This window comes from Danio rerio, chromosome 20 (genome assembly GCF_052040795.2).
Source record: "Danio rerio strain M-AB ecotype USA chromosome 20, GRCz13ab, whole genome shotgun sequence".
Classification (NCBI taxonomy): Eukaryota; Metazoa; Chordata; class Actinopteri; order Cypriniformes; family Danionidae; genus Danio; species Danio rerio.
Genome location: NC_141040.1, coordinates 38,314,782 through 38,340,538, shown reverse-complemented (window position 1 = coordinate 38,340,538; position 25,757 = coordinate 38,314,782). Strand labels below are relative to the sequence as shown.

At 36.5% G+C, this 25,757-nt stretch overlaps 1 protein-coding gene across 2 annotated transcripts in view; it reads left to right on the top strand.

The window, feature by feature from the left end:
* hmcn1 (hemicentin 1) overlaps positions 1–25,757 on the top strand; it is a 139,506-nt gene that overhangs the window by 98,882 nt on the left and 14,867 nt on the right. The window contains exons 47-90 of one of the 2 annotated variants that reach the window (XM_087297224.1): positions 368–481; positions 1,735–1,821; positions 1,912–2,103; positions 2,856–3,029; positions 3,195–3,308; positions 3,388–3,533; positions 3,617–3,767; positions 5,344–5,532; positions 5,650–5,763; positions 5,838–6,025; positions 6,686–6,782; positions 6,970–7,131; positions 9,123–9,236; positions 9,598–9,800; positions 10,011–10,092; positions 10,599–10,730; positions 10,979–11,128; positions 11,209–11,368; positions 11,470–11,594; positions 11,687–11,870; positions 13,111–13,208; positions 13,785–14,063; positions 14,139–14,335; positions 14,688–14,769; positions 14,865–15,001; positions 16,032–16,173; positions 16,263–16,407; positions 16,495–16,622; positions 16,938–17,094; positions 17,264–17,385; positions 17,462–17,626; positions 17,712–17,819; positions 19,090–19,227; positions 19,534–19,668; positions 19,740–20,009; positions 20,848–21,038; positions 21,122–21,335; positions 22,056–22,190; positions 22,270–22,460; positions 22,847–22,928; positions 23,026–23,295; positions 23,395–23,565; positions 25,289–25,459; positions 25,535–25,705. In XM_087297224.1, the coding sequence (XP_087153350.1) occupies positions 368–481; positions 1,735–1,821; positions 1,912–2,103; positions 2,856–3,029; positions 3,195–3,308; positions 3,388–3,533; positions 3,617–3,767; positions 5,344–5,532; positions 5,650–5,763; positions 5,838–6,025; positions 6,686–6,782; positions 6,970–7,131; positions 9,123–9,236; positions 9,598–9,800; positions 10,011–10,092; positions 10,599–10,730; positions 10,979–11,128; positions 11,209–11,368; positions 11,470–11,594; positions 11,687–11,870; positions 13,111–13,208; positions 13,785–14,063; positions 14,139–14,335; positions 14,688–14,769; positions 14,865–15,001; positions 16,032–16,173; positions 16,263–16,407; positions 16,495–16,622; positions 16,938–17,094; positions 17,264–17,385; positions 17,462–17,626; positions 17,712–17,819; positions 19,090–19,227; positions 19,534–19,668; positions 19,740–20,009; positions 20,848–21,038; positions 21,122–21,335; positions 22,056–22,190; positions 22,270–22,460; positions 22,847–22,928; positions 23,026–23,295; positions 23,395–23,565; positions 25,289–25,459; positions 25,535–25,705 (6,777 nt within the window). 2 annotated transcript variants of the gene reach the window in all.

The following is a 25,757-nucleotide window of genomic DNA, read 5'->3' as shown; positions in this document are numbered from 1 at the left end:
AGGTGATCATCTTAGCACCCTCCTGTGGAGTGGTAATTACTCGTTAAAAGAGTGAAAATTGGACTTTTGTCTTGTGTTGGCGGGTTCAGCTCTGTTTGAACAGCTGCTCACTTGAGGTCTCTCGTTTCTTAGCAGACAGTAGGGACATTTATGAAGCCTGAGACAAAGGGAAACTCGTTATTCATTTTGCAGATGCATCTCTCCTTGGAGCAAATCTCAGGCTCTTGATTTATAGCTGATAAAAAGTAATTCCCTGAGAAAAGTATAATGTACAAGGCCTGTCCTTTTAACTCAGTGTGCAGGAATCATTATGTTATCCGCCACTATGGCAGCAGATGAGTCTGATGTGTGTCTGTAATCATCTTAGGTGGACGAGGCCTGCGTTTGATGCATGCTGCTAGCAAGGATGCTGGCAGATATACCTGCATTGTGTCCAACTCTGCTGGAGAGGAGAGGAAGAACTTTGATCTATATGTTTTAGGTAACACAACACTGTATAAGCGACAGTTTTGAATATGAGGTTGTTTACATAAGCAGCTATCCTCTTACACACATTGACATTCCATGACCTCACACTTCTGAAGCTTCTCCGATAATTACATTTTTGAGTTATCAAGTTAAAAAACACCTCCCAGATATCAAAAAATCCAGATAAGTTTCTTTCTTATAACAGATGTGAGCTTTTTAAGGATGTGTTTCCAGTGAAGGGGTTAACCAACATTTATACCCAACGCAATAGAACATCTTGCTTGTATTTAAAAAAATCAACCAATTTTCCTGAGTGGAAAAAGAACAGCGGTCTTCATACATATTCAATATACACAATCCAGGACAGAAAAGAATTGTAGAAAAAGTGAATTGAGAGACATACTTTGTCACCTCCACTCTTAGTTTTTGCACCTCCTTAGACACACACAGGGTGAAAAAATATATATTTTATTGCATTTAAAGCAAAGATCAGGTACATTGGGGTTAAACCTTACTGAAGTAATATATGTTCTTATTCTCCAATTATATTATAGGAAATTTAATCGACAATTACAAACTTGTGTTATATTTGTGTTACTTTTTCCTGACCTGGCCGAGGCTTTAACTGTTTCATAACTTGCTGAATTTTTTCTTTATTTTTTTTTAAATAAAGGAGCTCTGCAATTAACAAAGAACCATGTAGCGTACACCTTAATTTAACTTAAAAAACACATTAAAAATTTAGGATAATGTTATCTTCTCAGAACTTCCTGAGACTCAAGCTATATGCCATATAAACAGATTAAAGAAAGTGTAAAGCAATGTGTTTACTAGTTGTAAAATCTGTAATCCCCTTTACCCTTTCTTTGATCCATTCATAATAATGACAAAACTTTGATTGCAGAAATGCCTCTCTGCCATCTTGATTTCTGTCTGTCCCTGCATTCCCTTACTGAGTGTGGGATTCTTTAAGTTCATTTTAATTCAGCTCTTTATTTTTTATAAGCCAATTAATTGAACTAAAAATAACACACTTTACATTTTTTTTAAAAGTAAATCAAATAGCATTACTTCATTTTTAAAAGTAGTACATTACTTTACTCGTTACTTAGGAAAGTAATACTATTACTCGCATTAAACCAACACTGGAGGTTAGCATAGTTTGGAGGAGCTTCCATTTGTCAGGAGCACAAGTGTTATGCACAGATTGTTGTATGGAAAGTTTAGTAAACTTATTTAATTTCACCTTCATTATGTCTACCTCAGTGCCACCCAGCATTGTGAACGAGGGCACAGTAGAGGATGTGAAAGTGAAAGAGAGACAGAATGCCATTTTGGCCTGTGAGGTCACTGGTAAGTGACACGAACCACAAGATTACTTGTTTATCCCTTATCTGGTGTTGATCTCATATCTTTGGTTAACCAGTTGCTTGTGATGCCTAGGTAATCCAGTGCCGGAGATCACATGGTTGAAGGACGGCCAGCCATTGGCTAGTGACACAAGGCTTCAGGTGATGTCAAACGGACGCTTCCTGCAGATCAGTGCATCACAAGTGGCCGACACAGGCAGGTATAGCTGTCTGGCATCTAACAGCGCTGGAGACAGGAGCAGACACTTCAACCTCAATGTTTTAGGTATGTTTTTGGAATTATAGGGCTCCTATTTTACCCCTTTTACAAGCTGTAAGATACATCTTTGGTGTCTCCAGTGTATGTTTTCAAAGTTTCAGCTCAAAATACCTATAAGATGAGTCAAATATAGCAAGTACAGTAAGTTTATTTGATATATTTGTGGCGGAGTTCATTCAATCAAACAATGCATCGTTTTCTGCAATGATGAGTCTCAAACAAATGCCATTACAAAGTTTGCAGTACACACTCACGTTTAACTTTAGACTATTTTTACACGTCTACCTGCAGCGTCCTCGGATAACTTCTGTGTCTTTGCTTTATTACAAACATGCACTGTTTTAAAGCTTCTGCAGCTCATTCTTAAGGTGCAGCTGATCACAGAGAGTTGGAACAGATCTTTAAATCTCAGTTTCTTTGCTAATCCTGTTCTGTAGACATGTTTATACGTGTTACTACAGAGACATGTTAATACATGCCTGTAAATTAATTAGGTGGGTGGGGAAAACCATACTCCTACGTCATGTTGCAGTGAGTCTAAAAATTGCTGGCATTTGGATACTATTTAACGTCATATCACTCCAATATGACAGTGGACACAGTTCTACACACAGTTCTGTCTAAGCAGATGAGGTGCCTTTTTAAAATCTGTCCTTTAGTAGTTTGGTGTGTGTGTGTGTGTGTGTGTGTGTGTGGGTGTGGGTGTGGGTGTGGGTGTGGGTGTGTGTGTGTGTACTTATTTATGTTTCTGTGTCCAGTTTCTCCCACTATCGCTGGTTCTGGTCCAGAAGGTTCAGCTGAAGAGGTTACTGTGACACTGAACAGTCCTACCTCTCTAGTTTGTGAAGCTCAGTCATACCCACCTGCCATCATCACCTGGCTTAAAGATGGCACACCCTTTGAATCCAGCCGAAACGTCAGGGTGCTTCCAGGTCAGACCTCAGACTTCCTCTTGGTGTAAATGAAAGATGTAAAGCTATATGCATTGTTTTTTTGGAATGTTTATTTTATTTTTTTCTCATTGCTGCTTCAAGTCGCTTTTTTATTTATATGGATTATGTTTAACACTGCTAGCTTATTGGTGTATCTTGTGACAGGTGGTCGCACTTTACAGATCTTGAATGCTAAGGAAGAGGATGCTGGGAGATATACATGTGTGGCGACTAATGAAGCTGGGGAGACACTGAAGAACTATGAGGTCAAAGTTTTCGGTGAGTGTTAGAACTGAGCTATATCGCCACCTTTTGATGTAGAGGAATCTAACATTTTTTTTCCTTCTGAAACTTGCAGTTCCTCCAGTTATCAATAAAAATGACATCCCAGGAGAAAGTCTTGCCCCCAAAGAGGTGAAAATCAAAGTTAACAACACCCTTACGCTGGAGTGTGAAGCTCAAGCTATCCCAACACCGACACTAGTGTGGTACAAGGATGGTCAGGTGAGAAATGCACAAAACTCTAAATATTTTCTCCTATGAGCATTTTTGAGTTTTCACTCCAATGTGGTTCTTTCTTTCTGTAGATCCTGAAAGCGGATGGTCATCTCACTATCACAGCCAATGGTCGAATAGTTCAGATTAAACACACTCAGGTGTCCGATACTGGTCGATATACCTGTGTAGCCACCAACATTGCTGGAGAGGATGAGAAGGACTTTGATGTAAATATACAAGGTGAACAGGGTTTTATAAATTCAAAATGAAAAATTAAGAAGTCTCTGGATGCATATAGGCTATAAAGTTGCAAAGTTTAAGAGTTACAACAACATTTAAAAGGCTATAAAATTGGGAAAAGTTAGGAACTGACATCTGAATTTATCTGCAGTGTGTACATTTCCATTTAATTTTTTAAAACTTTCTTTCTTGTTTTTTAGACATTCAAACACAACAACTTACAAATTTGGTCCAACAAACATTCACACCATAATTGACAATAAAACATGCAATATATAAACAGTCCATACATAAGTATAGTGATAATAGATTATAACAATTTAAACAAATAAATAAATTACAAAAAGAAATCAAATATAAAAATACAATAATAATAATAAAAATAAATAAAATAATAATAATCTTCTGTTTTAATCTAAATGAGTCTAATCATCTTTAATTTAACTATGTCTTGCAGAATTATGTATTTAAAATAATCCATGAAAGGTTGCCAGATTTTATAGAATTTGTCTTTTCTTTTTTAGGGAGAATCTGATTTTCTCCAGTTCCAAATGTTTCATTACATCCCTCATTATATGTAGATATGTACTGTAGGAGTAGCTTTCTGTTTCCAGTTCAATAATATTAACCTTCGTGCTAGTAGACAGACAAATTGAACTATATTTTGTTCAGTACTGTTTTTAGCTATACTGAAATGCCTAGAACTGCTATACAAGGATCTGGATCTATTGGTTTTTGATCTATTTTTGAGAATGTTAGAAAAATATTTTCCCAGTTCAATGATAATTTTGGCCAACTCTAAAACATATGAGCCAGTGATGCCGGTTCTAGCCCACACCGATTACACGCAGGGTCCACTTCTGAAAATATCTTATTAAGTTTTTGTTTGGACCAATGTAAATGATGTATTACTTTAAATTGTATGAGGTACATTTCCATTTATTTATTTATTTTTCAGAAAGGGTGAATTAAAGTGATAAAATATTGAGTACTGACACATTACGGAAGATTTTTATGTCAAATTAATTAATGTCGAATTAATTTTATTTCAATGTAATTCCTTGGACATTTTTATTCATCAAAGAATAATATTGTATTTCTTCTTTTTGAATCACATAAGTGCAACTTAGACTAAGAAATCAATAAAGTTATAGGGGTAAAATAAACTACAAATTGAGAAATACTTTGACAAAGTCTTCCCCTAGTGGCTGCTTTATGTATTTTTTTTAGTCTGCATCTCATTTCCAGCATGTTTTAAAGGCCCTTAAGTGTTTCCAAACATTTGTGAGTTTCTTTTTTCTGTTAAAGTAGATATGTAGGAGACCTGTAGACATTGACTCCCATGGTAAGATAAACAAATACTATGCAAGTCCATGGTTATAGGTTTCCAACAACTTTCTAAATAACAGAAAAAAGAAACTCAAACAGGTTTGAGACAAGTGAAGGATGAGTAAATCATGACAGTTTTTTTAGTCTTGGGAGATTATCCTTTTCATTTTTTTTATCTGTGGATTTTGTGCCATTGTCTACAGGCTTTATCTTTGTCCATAATCCTAAAATCCTACCTGTGTCTCAGTTCCCCCTAGTTTTCGAGGCTTTGGTGACTCTGACTCTGGCCCTGGTAATAATGGAGAGGTGAAGGATGTGATTCTTAATAATCCCATCTCCCTGTACTGTGAGACCAATGCCGTCCCTCCTCCTGTCCTCACCTGGTACAAAGACGGACACCTGCTGACCTCTAATGATAAAGTACTCATTCTGCCAGGTAATAAAAACATTTGAATTAAGTATCATGGCAAAATAATTTGTCAAATGTGTTCTGTATGTTAATGATCAGTGTATAAGACCTTAAAATATTTTGTTTCATATTTTTCTCACACAGGTGGCCGAGTCCTCCAGATTCCCCGAGCCCAGGTAGACGATACTGGGAGATACACATGTGTGGCTGTGAATGAGGCTGGTGAAGACTCAATCCAGTATGATGTCAGAGTGTTGTGTGAGTATATTGTTTTGTACATGCTAAACATCACTAGAGCAACAACTGAAAGTGTTGCTCGTGTTTTTTGATAGTGCCGCCCTCAATTCGGGGAGCCGATGGTGAATTGCCTGATGAAGTCACAGTTCTGGTAAATAAGACTATGTTACTGGAGTGTCAGGTGGATGGAAGTCCCACTCCTAAAATCAGCTGGGTCAAGGACAGTCAGCCTCTCACCCAAGACAACACCCACAGGCTTCTGTCCAATGGCAGGACATTACAGGTAAATCATCTGTGATGTAACAGTAACTAGATTTTTATGTATGTATTATATATAAATATCAGGCTGCACCATGGCTCAGTGATTAGCACTGTCGCCTCACAACAAGAAAGTTGCTCGTTTAAGTCCCAGATGGGCCAGTTGGCATTTCTGTGTGGAGTTTGCATGTTCTCCCGGTGTTGCCGTGGGTTTCCTCCGGGTTCTCCGGTTTCCCACACAGTCCAAAGACGGTACAGGTGAATTGAATAAACTAAATTGCCCAAAGTGTATGTGTGTGTGTGTGTGTGTGTGTGTGTGTGTGTGTGTGTGTGTGTGTGTGTGTGTGCGTGTGTGCGTGCGTGCGTGCGTGCGTGCGTGCGTGCGTGCGTGCGTGCGTGCGTGCGTGCGTGCGTGCGTGCGTGCGTGCGTGCGTGCGTGCGTGTGTGAGTGAATGAATGAGTTGTTTCCTAGTGAAAGGGCATGCGCAGCATAAAACATATGCCGGAATAGTTGGCAGTTCATTCCGCTGTGCCGACTTCTGAAATAGAGACTAAGCCTAAGGAATGTATGAATGCATAAATGATAGTAATTAAAATATATATAAATATGTTGTTGAATGTTTGTATATAATAATATAATCATTTTATTTATAATGAATAATGAAATATAGTGTGTGTGTTGTAGATTTTAAATGCACAGGTGACAGATACAGGACGTTATGTATGTGTGGCTCAAAACTTAGCTGGGACAGCAGAGAAATCCTTCAACTTGCATGTGCATGGTGAGTATATTTAGATTTTTCCCTTGCATTGCATTTTAAGTTATCCATTTTATCAATTAATGCATTCCCTATGTATTAAACCATCATGACCTTGAGTTAATGTCAAGCTTTATTGTCTGAAGTAATTAATCATATATGATGACCTTTTATAACTAATAATGTCATATTTGTTTGGGTTTTTCATAAGTATCTCCCACTATTGTGGGCATCAGAGAGGAGAATGTGACCGTGGTGTTGAATAACTTTGTATCTCTAAACTGTGAGGCCACTGGACTCCCGCCACCAACCCTCAGATGGTTCAAAGACAGGAGACCTGTACAGGCTAGCACCAACGCACTCATAATGCCTGGTACACACACACACACACACTCACACACAAAAGCTAATTACACAATTTAGGCTATTATTAGGGTGCGTTTTAGTTGATCAGATCACAAGTAGACAAGTGAGACACATCTCTGTTTACACCTGGTGTTTTAATCCATGGCTACTTTAAACCACTTTCCTGATTTTTGTGAGGGGAGTGGATCTATGGGTGGGTTTATGTATGGACTTTTTCTGATCTTTCTATGTAATATGGCAAAATAAATCCATACGCTTGAAGTATTAATGCAAAAGGAGAATTTGTGAAATTATAGAGAAAGCAACAACTTTTAGTTTCTGCTTTATAAGCCCCAAAATCAAATGTTGTGGGTTTGTTTTAAGAAACATGACTTGTAAGAGAACATTGTGTCTTTTTACATCAATAATCAGGTCGCTAGGCAGTGAAGAGTTGTTTTTTGAATGAAATCAACGACTTATAGGTTTACACTTGTAAAGCAATCCAACTGAATGCATTTTCACAATCCTCTGGAAGTGGTGTGCCAGACTCTCAGACTTTTATTTAGTGTTGTCCACTTGTGATTATATTAAAAAGCCCATATTATACATGAAATAGGGTCATATCTTGGTTGTAAGGGTCTCCAACAACAGTCTAATATGCATGTAAGGTCAAAAAACACTTTCATGGTCTTATAATCTGCATTTATTTTTACCTAATTATCCCAGCGACTCCTGTATGAATCGTCCAGTGATTCATTTGTTCCCAAACCCCTCCTTAGCGTGAAGCTAATCTGAGCTGATTGGACCGATGACAGTCTGTTGCGATTGGTCGACTGCCTTCAGTGAGAGAAAATGCCCAACAGCTAATCAGCAATATAAAAGTAATCACAGTTCATACACGCTCAATAGTGTAGGCGTGGATTTTAGCTGCCAGTGGGTCAATGTAAATACAGACGATGGACTTGAAAATACCGACGACTAACTATTTTATTGACCAAAAACTCCAAAAACAGTTGAGGAGATCTTCTAGCTTGTCTCACTCTGCTCTTTTCACAGACACACACACACACATATTGCCCTCGTCCTTGCGCGTGCGCGCACACACACACACACACACACACACAAACACTTAACCCTCCTACGGACGACAACTAGCGCGCACACACACACCTCCGGACGACAGCACGCGCACACACACACGCACGCGCACACACACACTCACACAGTAAAACAAAACGAAAACAAAGCAGCTCGCGTCGCGTTTTTAACGTGACTTTGCACGCGATATGAGAATAAAGCGAGTTAACCTGATACAGTAACTTACACACGGTTACAAGTAACAAATCACAACTAAATACATTTGCAAGCTAGAGTCAACGAGGCAACTTTAATCGCACATACTTACACTTGAGAAATGGAGGAAGAAACCCATCCTAACATGTCCATCAGTAAGTTACTCTTTACTGATCCTTCCTTTAACAAACGCCGATGAAGTATTCTTTGTAGCATGTAGTTTTCAGAAGTTTCCAGTTGTTTTCATCTGCTTGGTTATAATGCTGAGGTTTCATCTTTGGGTAGAGACTCAATAATATCCATCTGCAGTGTGACTTTAATCGACCGGTATGTTTGTGTGTGTGTGTTTGTGGGTGTGTCTGGGTTTCTATGTCAGAGGGCAGGGCCGCAGGTTTGAAATCTCCCGGGTTTGCGCGTGCACGTGAATAACTTGTTTTCGTTAGTACGTCATGGCGAAACACCTAATGACTCGTTATCAAGGCGACTCGTTTGAAGCACTATGAGTCGACTCTTTTATAGATGAATCAACAGTTTTACACTGTTCACTAACAGATTTAAGCCTTAGCTGGATACTTCACTACACTTATAGCTATGTTACAAACTACATGGAAGGGCATTTTCAAAAACCCATAATATGGGCTCTTTAACAAAAACAATGCTAGATTTAGACAGGGCCATAAAAGCACAGCCCTTTATCCAATTCTTACTGTCATATTCTGTCTCTAGGTGGTCGTACTCTCCAGATCCTGAAAGCAAAGATGTCTGATGGGGGGAAATACAGCTGTGTTGCTGTCAACCCAGCAGGAGAAGCCCAAAAACTTATTTATCTTACAGTATATGGTTAGTAGAATATAAAATTTTGTATTATATATTCACTTGCCATAAGCTTGTATATTATGTCTTTGCTAAACTTTTCAGCAGTTAAGAAAATCCTTGTTTAAAGCTGTGTACTGACATGGAGCTGTGGTGTTTCTAGCGCTTATGAATTACAAAGTGGTTTACTGTCTTTTTTTGTCACAAATTTGCACTTTAAAAAATACTTGTAAATCTCATTCTTGAGGTGCAGCTGATCACAGATAGTTAGAACAGATCTTTTAATCCATTTCTGTCTTTATTATAAATCCTGTCTTGTGGACTTGTGCCCTTTAACATTTCTGTTATTCCTGCATGTGAGCTTATTTACGTTTATCTGATTTTTTAGTGCCTCCCAGTATCAGACACAGCAGTGGGGATCTTCCGGTGGTGTTAAATGTTCAGGTGGGCAAATCTGTTATGCTGGAGTGTGAATCTAATGCAGTGCCTCCTCCTGTCATCACCTGGTACAAAAATGGACGGCCTATCGCTGAGACTGCCAACTTGCGCATATTGGCGGATGGACAAATGCTGCAACTGAAAGAAACAGAGGTGTGTATTAGAAAAGCTCATTAGCTTTGAGCTTACACTGAAGTTTAAATCATATCTATAGAAAATGTTACTTGAAAGCTGTAAAAGCAACCACTGTTTTAGTCAGAAATGTCTTAACTTAGTGATGTTTGTTTACTCTTGTTTACTTTAGAAAAGAACGTTAAAATGTAGTTTTAAGAAGTATAAATCTAAATTCTTTCTGTCTGTCAGGTATCAGATACAGGCCAGTATGTCTGTAAGGCCACAAATGTTGCAGGTCAAGTGGACAAGAACTTCCATCTCAACATACATGGTGAAAAGCAAAACAGAAACTGCTATATAGAAATACTATACATATGTGTACTGTATGTATTTGTTTTTAAAACAAAATTTGATTTGGTGTTCAATAAATATTTCTCTTGTAAAAAACATTTTTCAATTATCAAAATTCAAATAAATAAAGCTTGCTTAATAAAAATAATAGTTATTTGTAGAAAATCATATCGACCCCAAACATCAGTATATACAGTATATCGATATATAGAGAGAGAGTGTGTGTACACATACAGTTTATATGTAAAATATTGTATTTTATCTATTGTAAAGAATACAGTTTATTTTGTTTTTTATTTTACTTTTATTTACTTTGATTCAGTTTACATGTATGCTACTGTATACATTTTGATAAAAACTATAGATTAGTACTATTAAAATCTTGCTTAAAATGTATTTAAGTAATTCCCTTACATTTTACATGATTCATTTGTTAAGCTTAATTCTGTTTGTGTTACAGTTAGTGTTTTATCAAACTTTGTCTAGTTCCCCCCAGGCTGGACGGCCCAGCAGAAGAACGTGTTGTCGAAACCATTAGTAATCCTCTCACCTTCGCCTGCGATGCTACCGGGATCCCTCCTCCCTCCCTCACCTGGTTGAAGAATGGCAGAGTAATAGGTGAGATAGACAAGTTACAGGTGTCTTAAAGAGAACTAAAAAATAAAAATAGTCATAAATTGCTCACCCTCACCTTGATCCAAAACTGTAGCTTTTTTCGTCTGCAGAACATAAAATGGTGATAGTAAAAGTTTAGGTTCCCATTAACTTCCTTGACTTTTTTTTTGGCAAAAATTACAATAAAGGTCAGCGGGATTTAAAACTCTTAATCAAAATATGTCTAATGCTTGTTTTGATTGTCTTTGTAGAAAATTCAGAGTCTCTAGAGATGCATATCCTGTCTGGGGGCAGTAAGCTGCAGATTTCCCGCTCACAGTTATCTGACAGCGGCACTTACACCTGTGTTGCATCCAATGTGGAGGGCAAGGCCCAGAAAAACTACCATCTTGTAATACATGGTAAAGAATATTTACCAAAAAAACATGCATTCAGCAGTGTTCTTGTTAGACCAATTTACCGTCCATATTGTGTTCTTCAGTCCCGCCAAACATCATAGGATCTGAGTTACCCAGTGAGATGAGCGTCTTGCTGAACGACAGCGTCCAGCTGGTGTGCCGCGCTGAAGGAACTCCTACCCCTGAGATCCAGTGGCTGAAGGATGGTATGACAATTAGCAGAACTGCACAGAAGAACATTAAGTGAGTGTCATTATGTCGTTATTCAGTGCGCATACTGTTTTTCCATAGTGTTTTTGTGTAATGATACAACACAAGTTGAGCATAAGTGAACTTTTCTTCAGAATCAGCCCTGATGGCAGCACACTGACTGTGACAGCTGTCCACACATCTGATAGTGGAAAATACACATGTGTGGCCACCAATCAGGCTGGAGAGGAGGACCGAATTTTCAACCTAAATGTCTACGGTAAGTTGTATCTTTATGGGACTGGTTGTTATTGATTTATTTATTAAACATTTTTTTGCCAGACATCTGATAGCTGTATGTCTCGTTCCCAGTTCCTCCTCTGATCCAGGGGAATGGGCCTGCTGCTAAGGAACTGACCACAGTGCTGGACAGCTCAATAAATATCGAGTGTGTAGCTAGTGGTTCTCCACCTCCCCAGCTCAACTGGCTGAAGAATGGTCTGCCGCTTCCAGTATCGTCTCAGATACGCCTGCTGTCTGCTGGCCAAGTCCTGCGGTAAGATGCTTTACAAGGTTAATTATCTTTTAAACCCCTCAGTTAAATCTTAATATTCTTTCATTTTATTTGATGAATACATTCCTGAAATGCACTCGGTTACAACCATGAATTTAGTACAGTAAAGGAAATAAAAATAAAGTCTCAGGTTAGTGTACACTGTAAGGAATGCTGGGTTCAACCAAAGTCCCTTTAAGACAAGTCATTTCACTCGGTGGCCATCTTTGAAACGCCTCCTGGGCAGTATGCTTGGGCATTATGTCTGAATCGGGAAACATCAAATTCTTCAAAACTGTTTGCCAAGCTTACAATTACATTACATATTTGGAGTTACCAATAAAATTAGACAACAACGGTCTCATAAGTTTCATTTCTAAAAGTTTGAATCAAACTAATTTGGCATTTAATCAGGTTGCCCGAGCTGATGCGCATGTGCACTCGAAAATAACAAGATCACAACACCAACCTCATTTATAGCAGTCTTACATATTATCATCTGCTGGATAATGGTTGTCTGATCGCGCTGGTCATCTGAAGTAATTCTGGTCCAAGCTTTTTCCCTCTGCGAATCGTCAGTCTATAGTGATCGATGATTGGCTCCTGTACTAGAAAACGAGGCTTCATTCGCCATATTCACCACTTTTCTCCATTTAAAACTATATGAGTGACATGTCTTGTGCATTCTATAATCTTTGGTTCAACACACTTCCTTCATGTTGTCCCAATACATAAAAAATCGATTAAATCGAGAAAAAAAAAAAAAGAATTGTGTTGTTTCAACTCTTGTTAAATAAGTAGTTAGAATAAGCAACAAACAACATTTTTTAGTGATGAAAATTGAATCAAAATGTGAAATTGAACTGTTATTTTAGTAGTAATTAAAAAGCATAGCAAATAACAAAATCTATTTTTAATAGTTTATAGGTATATATTTTAATAGTAAAAACTGTTATTAGTATACATACTGAATTTCATATTTGCACAAAATAATATTTGATTACATTCTATTTTATTTTATTCTGTTTTACTTTATTTTATTTCATTCTATTTTATTTTATTCTGTTTTAATTAATTTTATTTTATTTCATTCTATTATATTTTATTATATTTTACTTTATTTTAACTTCAGCTGAGTGAAAAAATAAGATTCTTATCAATCAAGTAACCATATTTTGCCGGTGACAGGTGTTTATTTCTCACCCTGAATAATTTTTTATATTCATTTTTATTTTGTTGACAGAATTGCTCGTGCACAGGTATCTGATGGGGGCAGCTATACTTGTGTGGCCTCCAATAGAGCCGGTGTGGACAACAGACATTACACCCTACAGGTATATGGTGAGTAAATCTGTCTGTGTATATTTTCATAGTTAACATTTAGGGGTATTTACTCTTAAAACATTCATTTTAATTAAACCCAAATGGAAATAACCTATATGAGGGTATATTGACATTTATGAAACCTATATGCAGTATGATATCAAGTAAAAAAAAAAAATAATAATAATAATAATTATATATATATATATATATATATATATATATATATATATATATATATATATATATATATATATATATATATATATATATATATATATATATATATATATATATATATATATATATATATATATTTAGTTTCTACATTTTGGGCTTGGTCTTGTCTAGCAGCTATAGATTTTAATAATTTTACTAATATATAGGCAAACATATATATGCATATATGTGCCTATATAGGTAAACATATATGTGGTTATATGTACATATAATATAGAAATCTAGCCAATTTTATGTATGTCACATATATTAAAAACCGATATGTTTACATAGGTTCTTTCCGTGTGGGAAAAAAATATCCAAATCATTGTTATTTTCATCTTAAACCCAAAAATTTGCTGTCATTCTTCCTAGTTCCTCCAAGTTTGGACGGGGCAGGCAGTACAGAAGAAGTAACAGTTGTAAAAGGAAGCACAGCTTCTTTCATCTGCATTGCTGATGGGACGCCCAGTCCAGTCATTACTTGGCTGAGAACTGGTGCATCAGTTTCTAAAGATGCTCATATCTTGCTCCTCAACCAAAACAGCACAATGCAGATTGTAAATGTGCTAGTCAACCACACTGGACGCTACACCTGCACTGCACATAATCAAGCTGGAGATGCAAACCGCCACTTCAGCCTCAAAGTACTGGGTGAGTGAAAGTGCAACAAAATGAAATCAAAAAGACTCTTTCTTCTGACTCATCAGCATCTGTCCCATCTCTCAGACCCTCCACGAATCAACGGCTCAGGTGTGCCTGCTGAAGTCTCTGTGGTTGTGAATCATGTGCTGGAGCTGCTTTGTGAGGCTGATGGCATACCTTTACCCACACTCACCTGGCTGAAGGACGGCCGGCCGCTGCCTCAGACAGAGAACATACGCCTCCTCAGAGATGGACAGATGCTCAGAGTTGCTTCTGCTCAGGTTAGAACAGAGAATGGGATGCAAATTGGGACATAGCATTCTTGTTTCTGTCATTAAAGGCATAGTTCATTCAGAATTAAACATTTACTCACTCTCAAGTGGCCTTTTCGTTTTTTAATGCAATATTTTGAAGAAAGCTGAAGAAATGCTTTAACTGCTTAACCGTTGACTTCTATGATAGGGAAAACATACTATGGATATCAAAGATTGCAGTTTTAAAGCATTTTTTGAAATATCTTCTTTTGTGTTTATCATAAAAAGAAACTCATGAACAAATAAAGGTTAAGTTATTTATTTCATTTTTTTGTGATTAAATAACCCTTTAATTCATGTCTGGGCACATTCTTTATAGGTGGAGAACACTGGCAGATACACCTGTTTAGCCTCTAGCCCTGCTGGAGATGATGATAAAGAGTTTCTTGTTAGAGTACATGGTGAGTATTTAAAGCAATTACAATGTGATAATCAAATTAAAATGTGGCCTTTCCTACAGTAGACAAATAGACAAAATGGTAATCTGCTCCAACAGTTCCACCCAATATTGCTGGAGACAGAGGTGTGCAAGATGTGTCTGTCCTGCAGAACAGACAGGTCACCCTGGAATGTAAATCAGATGCAGTTCCACCTCCAACCCTCACCTGGCTTAAAGACGGTGCACCTCTGAAGGTATCCAGTGAAAACAACATTCAATGTTATAGTCTGCTATGAAATCGTGACACATTTTATTTTATTTTTTTTAATTTTTTTTTATTTAATTTTATTTTATTTTATTTTATTTTATTGAATTTTTTTCTATTCTATTTTCTATTATTCTTTTCTATTCTATTTTACTTTATTGTATTTTAAAATATTTTATTTTATTCTATTTTATTTTATTGTGTTCTATAAATTTTTTTGTATTGTATTTTATTGTATTTTATTTTATTCTATTTTATTTTATTTTATTAAATTTGACTTTATTTTATTTTATAATTGTTTATTTTATTAATTTTTATTTTATTTTATTCTATTTTGTATTGTTTTATTCTATTATTTTTAACTTTATTTTATTCTATTCTATTTTATTTTTGTATTCTATTTTATTTTATTGTATTTTATTTTATTCCATTCTATTTTACTTTAATTATTTTTTTATATTTTATTTTATTGTATTCTTTTTATTCTACTTGATTCTATTCTATTTTATTCTGTTTTAATTTGTTTTATTTTATTTTATATTTTATTTTATTTTATTGTATTCTATTTTATTTTATTATTCTATTTTTTTATTTTATTCTATTTTACTTTATTTTATTATATTATATTATATTTTACTTTTTTCTAATATTTACAGCTTTTATAGCTTTAATAATTAAATTTTGAAAACAATTCTAGGGAAATAAATTATTTAAATACATAAATACTAAATACTTTACTTTTTTATTTTGTTATATTTTAAAGTATTTTATACACACTAGAGTGTATGCTCATCAACACTGCATTTATAGTATTTACCCCGATATATATTATTGTTATTATTATTTTAAAATATTCTTACAATATATAATAAGTCTCAAGTTTTGCTATGCGTAATATTTTTTTAAGGAAATTGTGACAGATTGTTTTACGTTTTTGATCATTATAAACTTTAAATGTTCATTGTTTATTTAAAATAGGAGTCTTTGATAACATTATAAATGTCTTTTGCTTTTGTCAGATGTCTCCACGAGTGCGTGTTTTGTCCAGTGGTCGTTACCTGCAGATCAACAATGCAGTGCTTGGAGATGGTGCTCAGTATACATGCGTGGCCAGCAATGTTGCTGGAGAAACGAGACGCCACTTCAAGCTTAGTGTCAATGGTGACCAGCAATGTCTTTGCCTGGGAAAATATTGTGACCCCGCTTATGTGTGAGCATTTTAAAATAGCTTTATTGCATTTTTTCTGCAGTTCCTCCCACTATAAAGGATGGTCCTCAGTCTGTTTCGGTTCATATCAATCAGCCGGTTGTTCTAGAGTGTGTTGTGAATGGAGTCCCTGCTCCGCGCATTACCTGGAGGAAGCAAGGCTCCATCCTGGCAGGAAACAACCCCAGGTCAGCAGCGCAGATCACTTTTTAAACAATTCACAACTGTCAGTTTTGTTTATGGGCTATAACAAATGCACTTTACTGTATGTTTAGGTACAAGTTTGGTGAGGATGGTTCACTCCGCATCCTCTCAGCGCAGGTGACTGATACAGGCCGCTACCTTTGCATGGCCACCAACCAGGCGGGAACAGAGCGCAAGAGAGTAGATCTACAAGTGTATGGTGAGTGTCGAAATACAGTACTGTATTTGGACATGCTTTTTAAAAATTCTTAAAACTGAAATTGTTACAAGTATTTTTTTTTAAATAAAGCTATAATAAAATATGAATATGGCATGAAAAGCTAAAATAATGAAGATTAAAAATGTTTTGCATCTGAGCTAGGCATTTTTCTGCATTCTTCTGCAGCCATGACCTTGCTAATGCTAGCATAATGCTCTACTTTTTAAGCCAATGTCAGTATATCATTATTTTGAGTATTGACTTTATGTTTTGAAAATGTCCTGAAGTCCACTCAAATATTCTCTCCTACTCCAGTGCCCCCATCCATTGCTGAGGGTCCTACTAACATCACTGTGACAGTGAATGTCCAGACAACACTATCCTGTGAGGCCACTGGTATCCCCAAACCCTCTGTCAGCTGGACCAAAAACACTCAAGCCCTTAACACTGACCAAAACCAGAATATGTACAGGTTCAGCCAGGTTTCCTCCCTCTCTTTATATCACCTCTTACTGTACCTTTAAACCAATTGAGCATTACTCTTAAATTTGGGTCTGAAATGACCATAAAGCTGGATATTGCTCCATATCACATTCAATTCATGACTGTATACAGTTTATCAGTTTGCAATCTGTCCTCAGGCTTTTGTCGTCAGGCTCTCTGGTGGTCATCGCACCGTCAGTAGAGGACACGGCGCTGTACGAGTGTGTTGTGTCCAATGAGGCAGGCCAGGAGAGCAGAGCCATTCAGCTGACTGTACATGGTGAATTCCTACTTCCACATCTGTCTAAAGCTATATCTCAATTCCATGGAGTCCTAATGTTTAACTCCCTCAACAGTTCCTCCTTCTATTGCGGATGAGGCCACGGAGCTTGTAGTGAGCAGACTGTCCCCGGTGGTCATCGGCTGCACTGCGTCTGGAGTGCCTCATCCTGTCCTGTCCTGGAGCAAAGATGGACTGAGACTAGCTAAAGACGGAGAGGGTTATACAATACTACCATCAGGTGAGCTTTATGTAGTAAGGATGTGAAAAGAGTGTTGATGTTAATCTAAATTGAATTCAGTTTTTATTTTCTTGCTTTCTCTCAGGTCCTCTTGAGATCACAGCTGCAGATCTGAGTCACTCGGGTCGTTATTCTTGTGTGGCCAAGAATGCAGCAGGAACTGCACACCGACACGTTCAGCTCACAGTTCACGGTATGAGACATTTTTTGGGGGGATTACTCTATTTACCCTTTACACATTCTATTGGCTATAGGGTTTTGGTACTGGAGGAACCTTTTAATAGTTCTTATAACTATTGCTGAATATACACACTTTTTGTCTTGTTTGCTCTGCAGGTATTGCGAACGATTTCAATTATAGCAATGCAGTATAGGGTAACTACATCAGCTCCTACTTCAGAGCAAGGTCTAATCCAGCACAATAGGAACTTCAGTAGTGTACATCTACACTGATTGGGTGAATGTATATGTGAAATTTATTCAATTTTCTTCAGCTTAGTCACTAATTTATCAGGGGTCGCCACAGCGGAATGAACCGCCAACTATTCCAGCATAGGTTTTACATGGCAGATGCTTTTCCAGCCGCAACCCAGCACTGGGAAACACCCATACACTTTTACATTCAGACACACACTCACACTACAGCCAATTTTGTTTACCCAATTCACCTATAGTGCATGTCTTTGGATACCAGAGCACCTGGAGGAAACCCACGCGAACAAGGGGAGAAAATGCAAACTCCACACAGAAATGCCAACTGACCCAGCCGGGACTCGAACCAGCAACCTTCTTGCTGTGAAGCGACAGTGCGAACCACTGAGCCACCGTGCCGCCCATATGTGAAATGTAGCTCTACAAGTTATCATAGATTATTTAGTCCTCAATCACATAACGTATATGTCTACGTTTATACTATGTCCTATTATTTTTATTATCATAAATTACATGAAAAACAGTAAAAACACAGCTTCAATCACAGTGTCTTCTATCCTGCAGTTGTTCATTTCTTTTTAAATGCAGTGCTTGATATTGCTGCATGCTTACGTCACTTTAGAGTTCCTATTGCAGTGCAAATGCAGCCAGGAAAATAATCTGGGGGAAATTAATTCTTAGAGTATCAGGCCTAAGAGCTAGTTTCCGTAACTCAATTCCTGTAACTACCCAGTGTGAAAACCACTTCTAAGTAACATTTTTAAATTACAACTAACTCTCAGAGTTTTGGTAGTATACATTTTTAGTTTTATGGCCAGACAGCCACTCATTTTTTCAAAGTATGCTCAATTTGATTGTACCCTACTTGCTAAGTTATTTAGCCAAGGCAGTTTGTCTGTTGGGGAACATTAAAATAAAAGGCTAATATATACAGTATGCCAAAAATACATGTCAGACTACACACACATTTCTCTCTGTTTATCATTTGTCTCACAATTCTGCAATGAATTGTCTATATGTATATTTTTTAGAGTCTCCAGTGATACAGTCACACCCCTCAACACTTGATGTGATTTTGAACAACCATGTGACCCTGCCCTGCAGAGCAACGGGCTCGCCTCGCCCAACTATTACCTGGCAGAAAGAGGGCATCAACATCTTTACCACAGGTGGAAAATAATTCTACCACTCTGGAGAACAACACCAAGCTTTAAATCTAGCATCTTAATCAATGCATTTTATTATAATATTGTATGATATAACATTGTATTGTTTTCTGTACATTAATATTCAGACAATAGCTTGCTGTTTTTTATTCACCAAGGCTTTATTTATTTATTTATTTATTTGTTTATTTATTTAGATCAAAAAATTGTTATACAATTAAATCTGTTTTATTAAATTTTAAAATGCCTATGTTGGTAAAGTACGTTCTTTTACCAATGCTGGCAAAATGCAAACCCTTTCATTCTCAGGAGGTGTTTTTACGGTGCTCCCCAATGGTGGTCTGCAGATCTCTAAAGCCAAAGTGGAGGATTCTGGGACCTACATGTGTGTAGCTCAGAATCCAGCAGGCACTGCCCTGGGGAAAACTAAACTCAGAGTTCAAGGTTAGGCTCACTCATAGGCTGGGATGATTAAACATCTGTGGAAAAGGTTATAAGTTTCACTTCTCTTGCAGTTCCCCCAGTCATTACATCTGACATCAGGGCCTACACTGTGGCACTAGATGTTTCTGTAACTCTGCAGTGCAACTCAGAGGGTTTCCCCACTCCCTCTGTCTCCTGGCATAAAGACGGGCAGCTGCTGAGTGAGTCAGTGCGCCAACGAGTCCTTAGCACAGGCTCACTGCAGATCGCATTTGCTCAACCTGGAGACACTGGCAGATACACCTGCACTGTTGCTAATGTAGCTGGAAGCAGCAGTCTGGAGATCAGCCTTACTGTACAGAGTGAGTCACAAAGATATTGAGATTGATTGAATTATTAATGTGAATTAAATTACAATTGATTCATTATATTTTTAGTATAGTTTAATTAAATGTTATTAGAGATTGGGTGTTTCAATGAATATTAGGTTTAATTTTGAAATAGTATTATATATATATATATATATATATATATATATATATATATATATATATATATATATATATATATATATATATATATATATATATATATATATATGTACTTTACTGATAATAATTTATGTAATTTATTTATGTAATTTATTATTATGGTATTTTCTCACAGTAGTAATAATAATAATTGTATATTTCAGGTTAATTCATTTCAAAGCATGCATTAAGAGTACATTTTAAGTAGAATTAGTTCGTATAATGTTTAAAATATGTGCTATTATATTTATGTACATAATAATAATAATAATAATAATAATAATAACAATAGTTAGTTGTATATTTAGATAATCTGAACAGAAATATAACAGCATTATTAAAACTGATTTGTGCATTATTTTATCTGGTATTTTTTATTATTATTTTTTGTTTTATTAAGTAGATTATTGGTCGAATACTTTTTTATGTAATATTATTTTAATGCACAATAATAGTAATGTTTATTTATTTACTGATTCATTTTATGATGTTTTAAATGATATTTACAATCATAACTCTCTGGTAGAATAACTTGTATTATTATTAATTATGATTTATGTAGACAGACGGATTGAGTGTTTTCATAGTTTATGTGAATAATAATAATAGTTATTCAATAATTTTCATTTTTTAAAATGTATAAATATTTCCTCCCTTCCTTCCATCTCAGTACCTCCTTCGATCCGTGTAGGAGAATCGGAGGTGTACGTGGTGGAAAACACCCAAGCTTTATTGACCTGTGTGGCAGACGGTATCCCACAGCCCACCATCACCTGGGAAAAAGATGACATTCCACTGACAGACACCACTGCAGAATACACCATCCTGCCCACAGGAGACCTGCTCATAGACACTGTACAGGTAATCTATACACTGCTTGCATTCAACATTCAAAATATTCACATTTTGCCACAATTTTCTAAGGATCCTCCCTGTGTTTGTAGCCAGAGGATTCTGGGAGTTACACTTGTGTCGGAACCAACTCAATGGGGCAGGACAGTCGCACCATTAGTCTGTCCATCCACACACATCCAGCCTTCACTGAGCTCTTGGGAGATGTTGCTCTTAACAAGGGAGAGCGCCTCCTAATGGTCTGTGGTGTCACTGGCATCCCTCCACCCAAGATCACATGGACATTCAACAACAACATCGTCCCTGGTACAGATCTAATCTCTAACTGAGCCTACAAATATTCACAATATGCATTTCCTGTAGTTTATGCTGTGTGAGACAATAGTCTGCAATGTGAGAACAGTGACTTAACCTTTTTACTTCACTGCCGTTCTTATGTGCTTCCTTAATCCTAATTTGTAAGTTGCTTTGGATAAAAAAAATTTGTCTGATAACTGAATAAATGTAAATGCACATTTGTTAAAGGAATAGTTCAAGTTTTTTAAAAGATAAAATACTCACTAGTTTTAAAGCATTGAGTTTTTTTTCTTCTAATAAACACAACAAAATATATTTTGCAGAATGTTGGAAACTGGTAACCATTGACATTAATAGTATGAAAAACAACTACTATGGAAGTCAATGGTTACAGGTTTCCAAGATTTTTCCTTTTCTTTTTTTTTTTTATTGTGAAAGTTTCTACGTGGTGGACTATTCATATGTGATGTCCTAAGGTAGCTGTAATCCCTCAACCAACGTTTTCCCGAATATCCTATCTTGTGTTTAACAGAAGAAAGAAACTCAAGCTTGTGAAGTGAAGTGAGAGAAGTGAAGTGAGAGAAAATAGTAACAGAATTTTCATTTTTCTACTTAAACTTTAAGTAACCTTTTGTTTAAGTATCTGTACATTATTTGAGTAGTTTAATATTACAAAACATTAATTTCACAACAAGAATAAAGTAATACAAGTATTGTTTCTGTCCACAGCCCAGTATGATCATTATAATGGACACAGCGAGCTGGTCATTGAGCGTGTGAGTAAAGACGACTCTGGCACTTACACCTGCATGGCTGAAAACAGTGTGGGATCTATAAAATCTCTGGGATTTGTGTATGTTAAAGGTAAACATCTTTACTTCTTTTTTCTGATGGCTTTTCTTGTTTATCTGAAAGTAAGAAAAAATATATCCCTTTTTTCTAGAGCCACCAATTATAGATGGAGATGTTCATTCAAATCGCATTGAGCCCCTGGGAGGGAATGCTATACTTAATTGTGAGGTGCGAGGAGACCCTCTGCCCACCATCCAGTGGAGTAAAAAAGGCATCAATGTGCAGATAAGCAACCGAATACGGCAACTTGACAACGGATCTCTAGCCATCTACGGCACAGTGGTACACAAACACAACACGATAATGAATCCTGCATACAAAATGCCTTAAAGGGATAGTTTACCCAAAAAAATGATCCATCTCCCTTGTGAGGTTTTAAAACTTTATGAGTTTCTTTCTTATGCCATAAAAGAAAATATTTTAAAGAATGTTGGTAGCTGAAACCCATTGACCTCGATTGTATTTTTTTCTACTATGGAAGTCAGTGGGTGTCAGCTACCAGCATTCTTCAAAATATTTTCTTTTGTGTTCAATTACAGAAAGAAACACAGAAACATAAGTAATGGATAAGTAAATTATAGAATTTTCATATTTGGGTGAACTATCGCTTTAATTGTTTGTATTTCCCCCTATTTTAACCCATAAATAATCAGATTGTAATCTTTTAGAGTGAAGATGCTGGAAATTACATGTGCGTGGCCACAAATGATGCAGGAGTGGTGGAGAGAACAGTCACATTAACTTTACAAAGCAAGTGTTAAGTTCAAAGCTCACCTGCATATATGAAAACCTCAATAATACAGATGAAATAGCGCTTGTTGTCATAACATAAGCCACTATCCCACAGGATCTCCAACCATCACTGTAGAGCCAGTAGAGACGGTAGTAGATGCCGGTTCCACAGTGGTGCTAAACTGCCAAGCAGAAGGAGAGCCTGTGCCTGTCATTGAGTGGTCCCGTCAGGGTCGGCCCTTGCTGGGTAATGAGCATATCACTGCACTCAATAATGGCTCTTTGCGCCTCAGAAGTGCTCAGAAAGAGGACACAGCAGAGTATGAGTGCGTGGCCCGAAATCTGCTAGGCTCCGTGCTGGTGCGCGTGACCCTCACAGTGCGGGGTGAGTTATACTGCACTTTTGCTCTTGTAGTCTGTATTCGGACTGTTTGAATTGCAGTTAGAGGTTTCTTGATGGGTGATTATATAATGTGTTGTGAAGTTCACGGAGGTTTCTCCGAATGGATGGAGTGGGGAGCCTGCAGTGTTTCCTGTGGTACCGGAGTGCAGAGGAGGCTGAGGCAGTGCAATAAACCATTTCCTGCAAACGGCGGACGCCACTGCGTTGGATCAGCATCTGAAACACGCAGATGTCAAGGCAAACCTTGCCCAGGTCAATCATTTTATATTTTAATTCCTTTAGGTGCTGCACTGTATGCAAAAGTGGTGTTTTCATGGATAAACCAGTGCAAGTGATAGATGTTTAAAAGATGTATTATTTTTTGGGAGAAGCCTGTGTCATTTTTAGTAAAAACAAAAATAAAATTTCAGACCAGCGCATCCCTAATTTTCATGTTTTGTGTGACGTTGTTTAAATAGCAAATCTATTTGCGCCACTTTGTTGATTTATGGGTGTGCTGGTCTAAAAAGGAGTTCTAAAAAGAAGTGTGTTAAAGCGCATCGTTGGCACGTTGCTATTTTGAGGAACCAAAATAGGCTGCGCCATTGACCTACTAAAAGCTAGTTTAAAGTCCAGCGCAGAGTGCATTAGTTGTGCGCCTACACACAGGATGTTTAGAAATGCACAAATATATTTACATATAAAAAAAAATAAAAGGATTAAAATTTTACAAAAATTTATATTTTCTATATAAATAATGCCCCAAATAAAATCCACCACCTACATGCCTTCACCTCAAAGGGCTTTTTTCAGTTTATTCATGACAGTTTGCATTTGTATAATGTTATTATTATTGTTAGTATTATTTATTATATGCATATTTATATTTGTTTTAATAAAAACAAGTTTAGATTTGTCCACCAGTTAGGTTTTGGAGACCTATGCATCACCATAAGGGGCGTAAGAACAAGATGTGTGTTTGGATATAACTCAGTTTTTTGACCACACTTCATTATTATTGTTCATTTATTTGTTTTCTGGAAATAAGAACTGAATTTAGAAATAGCTTTGAAACAAATCTTTGCATTAACAAACTAAATTAAATATGTAGGCTAATGGATGTCGTACAACATAGTTTCCTTTTTCACAAAAGTAAAGAAGTAAAGAGTAAAAGTAAAGTGAGAAAGTAAAGAGGCCAAATGACGGAGAATTGTTCTTTATTCTCGCTGCAGATGCTCTGTTTAGCGTTCAGTTTCTCTAAAGCGTTCAGTTTTTCCACTTTCCACAATTCACGCCATGTAAATAACAATTGTGCCATGGCGTGACACAACTGACTCTTAAAGAGAATGTGAGATGAGACTCTGATTGGTTTTATGCGCGTTATGCTCAAAACATACCCTTAACTCATTAAGAGAATAAGCACTAACCTTGTTAGATCATGCGCAATTTTTCCATCCTTAAAATAGCAAAAGTGGATTCGGACGTGCACTTAATGCTTTTAGAATTTGCACCTAGATTGTTAAAATAGATCGTTAAAATAGAGCCTTGAGTCAGAATTTGCGAGGGGTATGAGTTATTTTTAGATTTTTTTTTTCAACAAGGGCTTGTTAGACTTTATTCTTTATTAACCGAATACCCAATTAATATTTCTGAAGCAAATAAATTTAGCCTTTTTCTTTACAATAATAAATACAATACAAAAAGTAATTCATTTATTATTTCACTCATATTTTAAGGTATTTTTATTTTATTTATTTTTTATTTGTAATTTGTGTTTTTCACATTTTTATTAGCTTTTGAGGTTTTCTATTTTCTCTTTAGTTTTAATTTTTTTTAGGATTTGATATTTTAGTGTTAATACCTTAACTTATTTATTATTGTATCATTTGTTTTATTTTTCTGTACCCTAAGGAGTTCTTCTAAACAAAAAAAGCAATAATGTAGAGGCTCATTTACTCCGTTTTCTATTATTGTAATCATCTCTTTGTCTAAATAGTGGATGGTAGTTGGTCAGAGTGGTCTTCCTGGGAGGAGTGCTCTCGTACCTGCGGTCAGGGTAACAGAACAAGGGTGCGGACATGTAGTAATCCTCCTGCCCAGCATGGAGGGAGAGCTTGCGAGGGCAAAGCGGTGGAGGCCATCATGTGTAGCATAAGACCATGCCCAGGTGAGTGGATAAACATATCTTCTTCTGCATATGCATATCAGCCTTTATCACTCTGACTGGTTTCTTATCTATCAGTGGCGGGAAACTGGGGTGCCTGGTTGCCTTGGAGCCCTTGTAGTGAAACTTGTGGCAAAGGGATGCAGACAAGACTCAGACTCTGCAACAATCCTCCACCTTCATTTGAAGGGCCGTCGTGTGAAGGACCAGACACACAGACACAAGTGTGCAATGAAAGGAATTGCCCTGGTGAATGAATAGCGATAGAATTGACATTTACTTCTTATCCAGATTTTCAAAG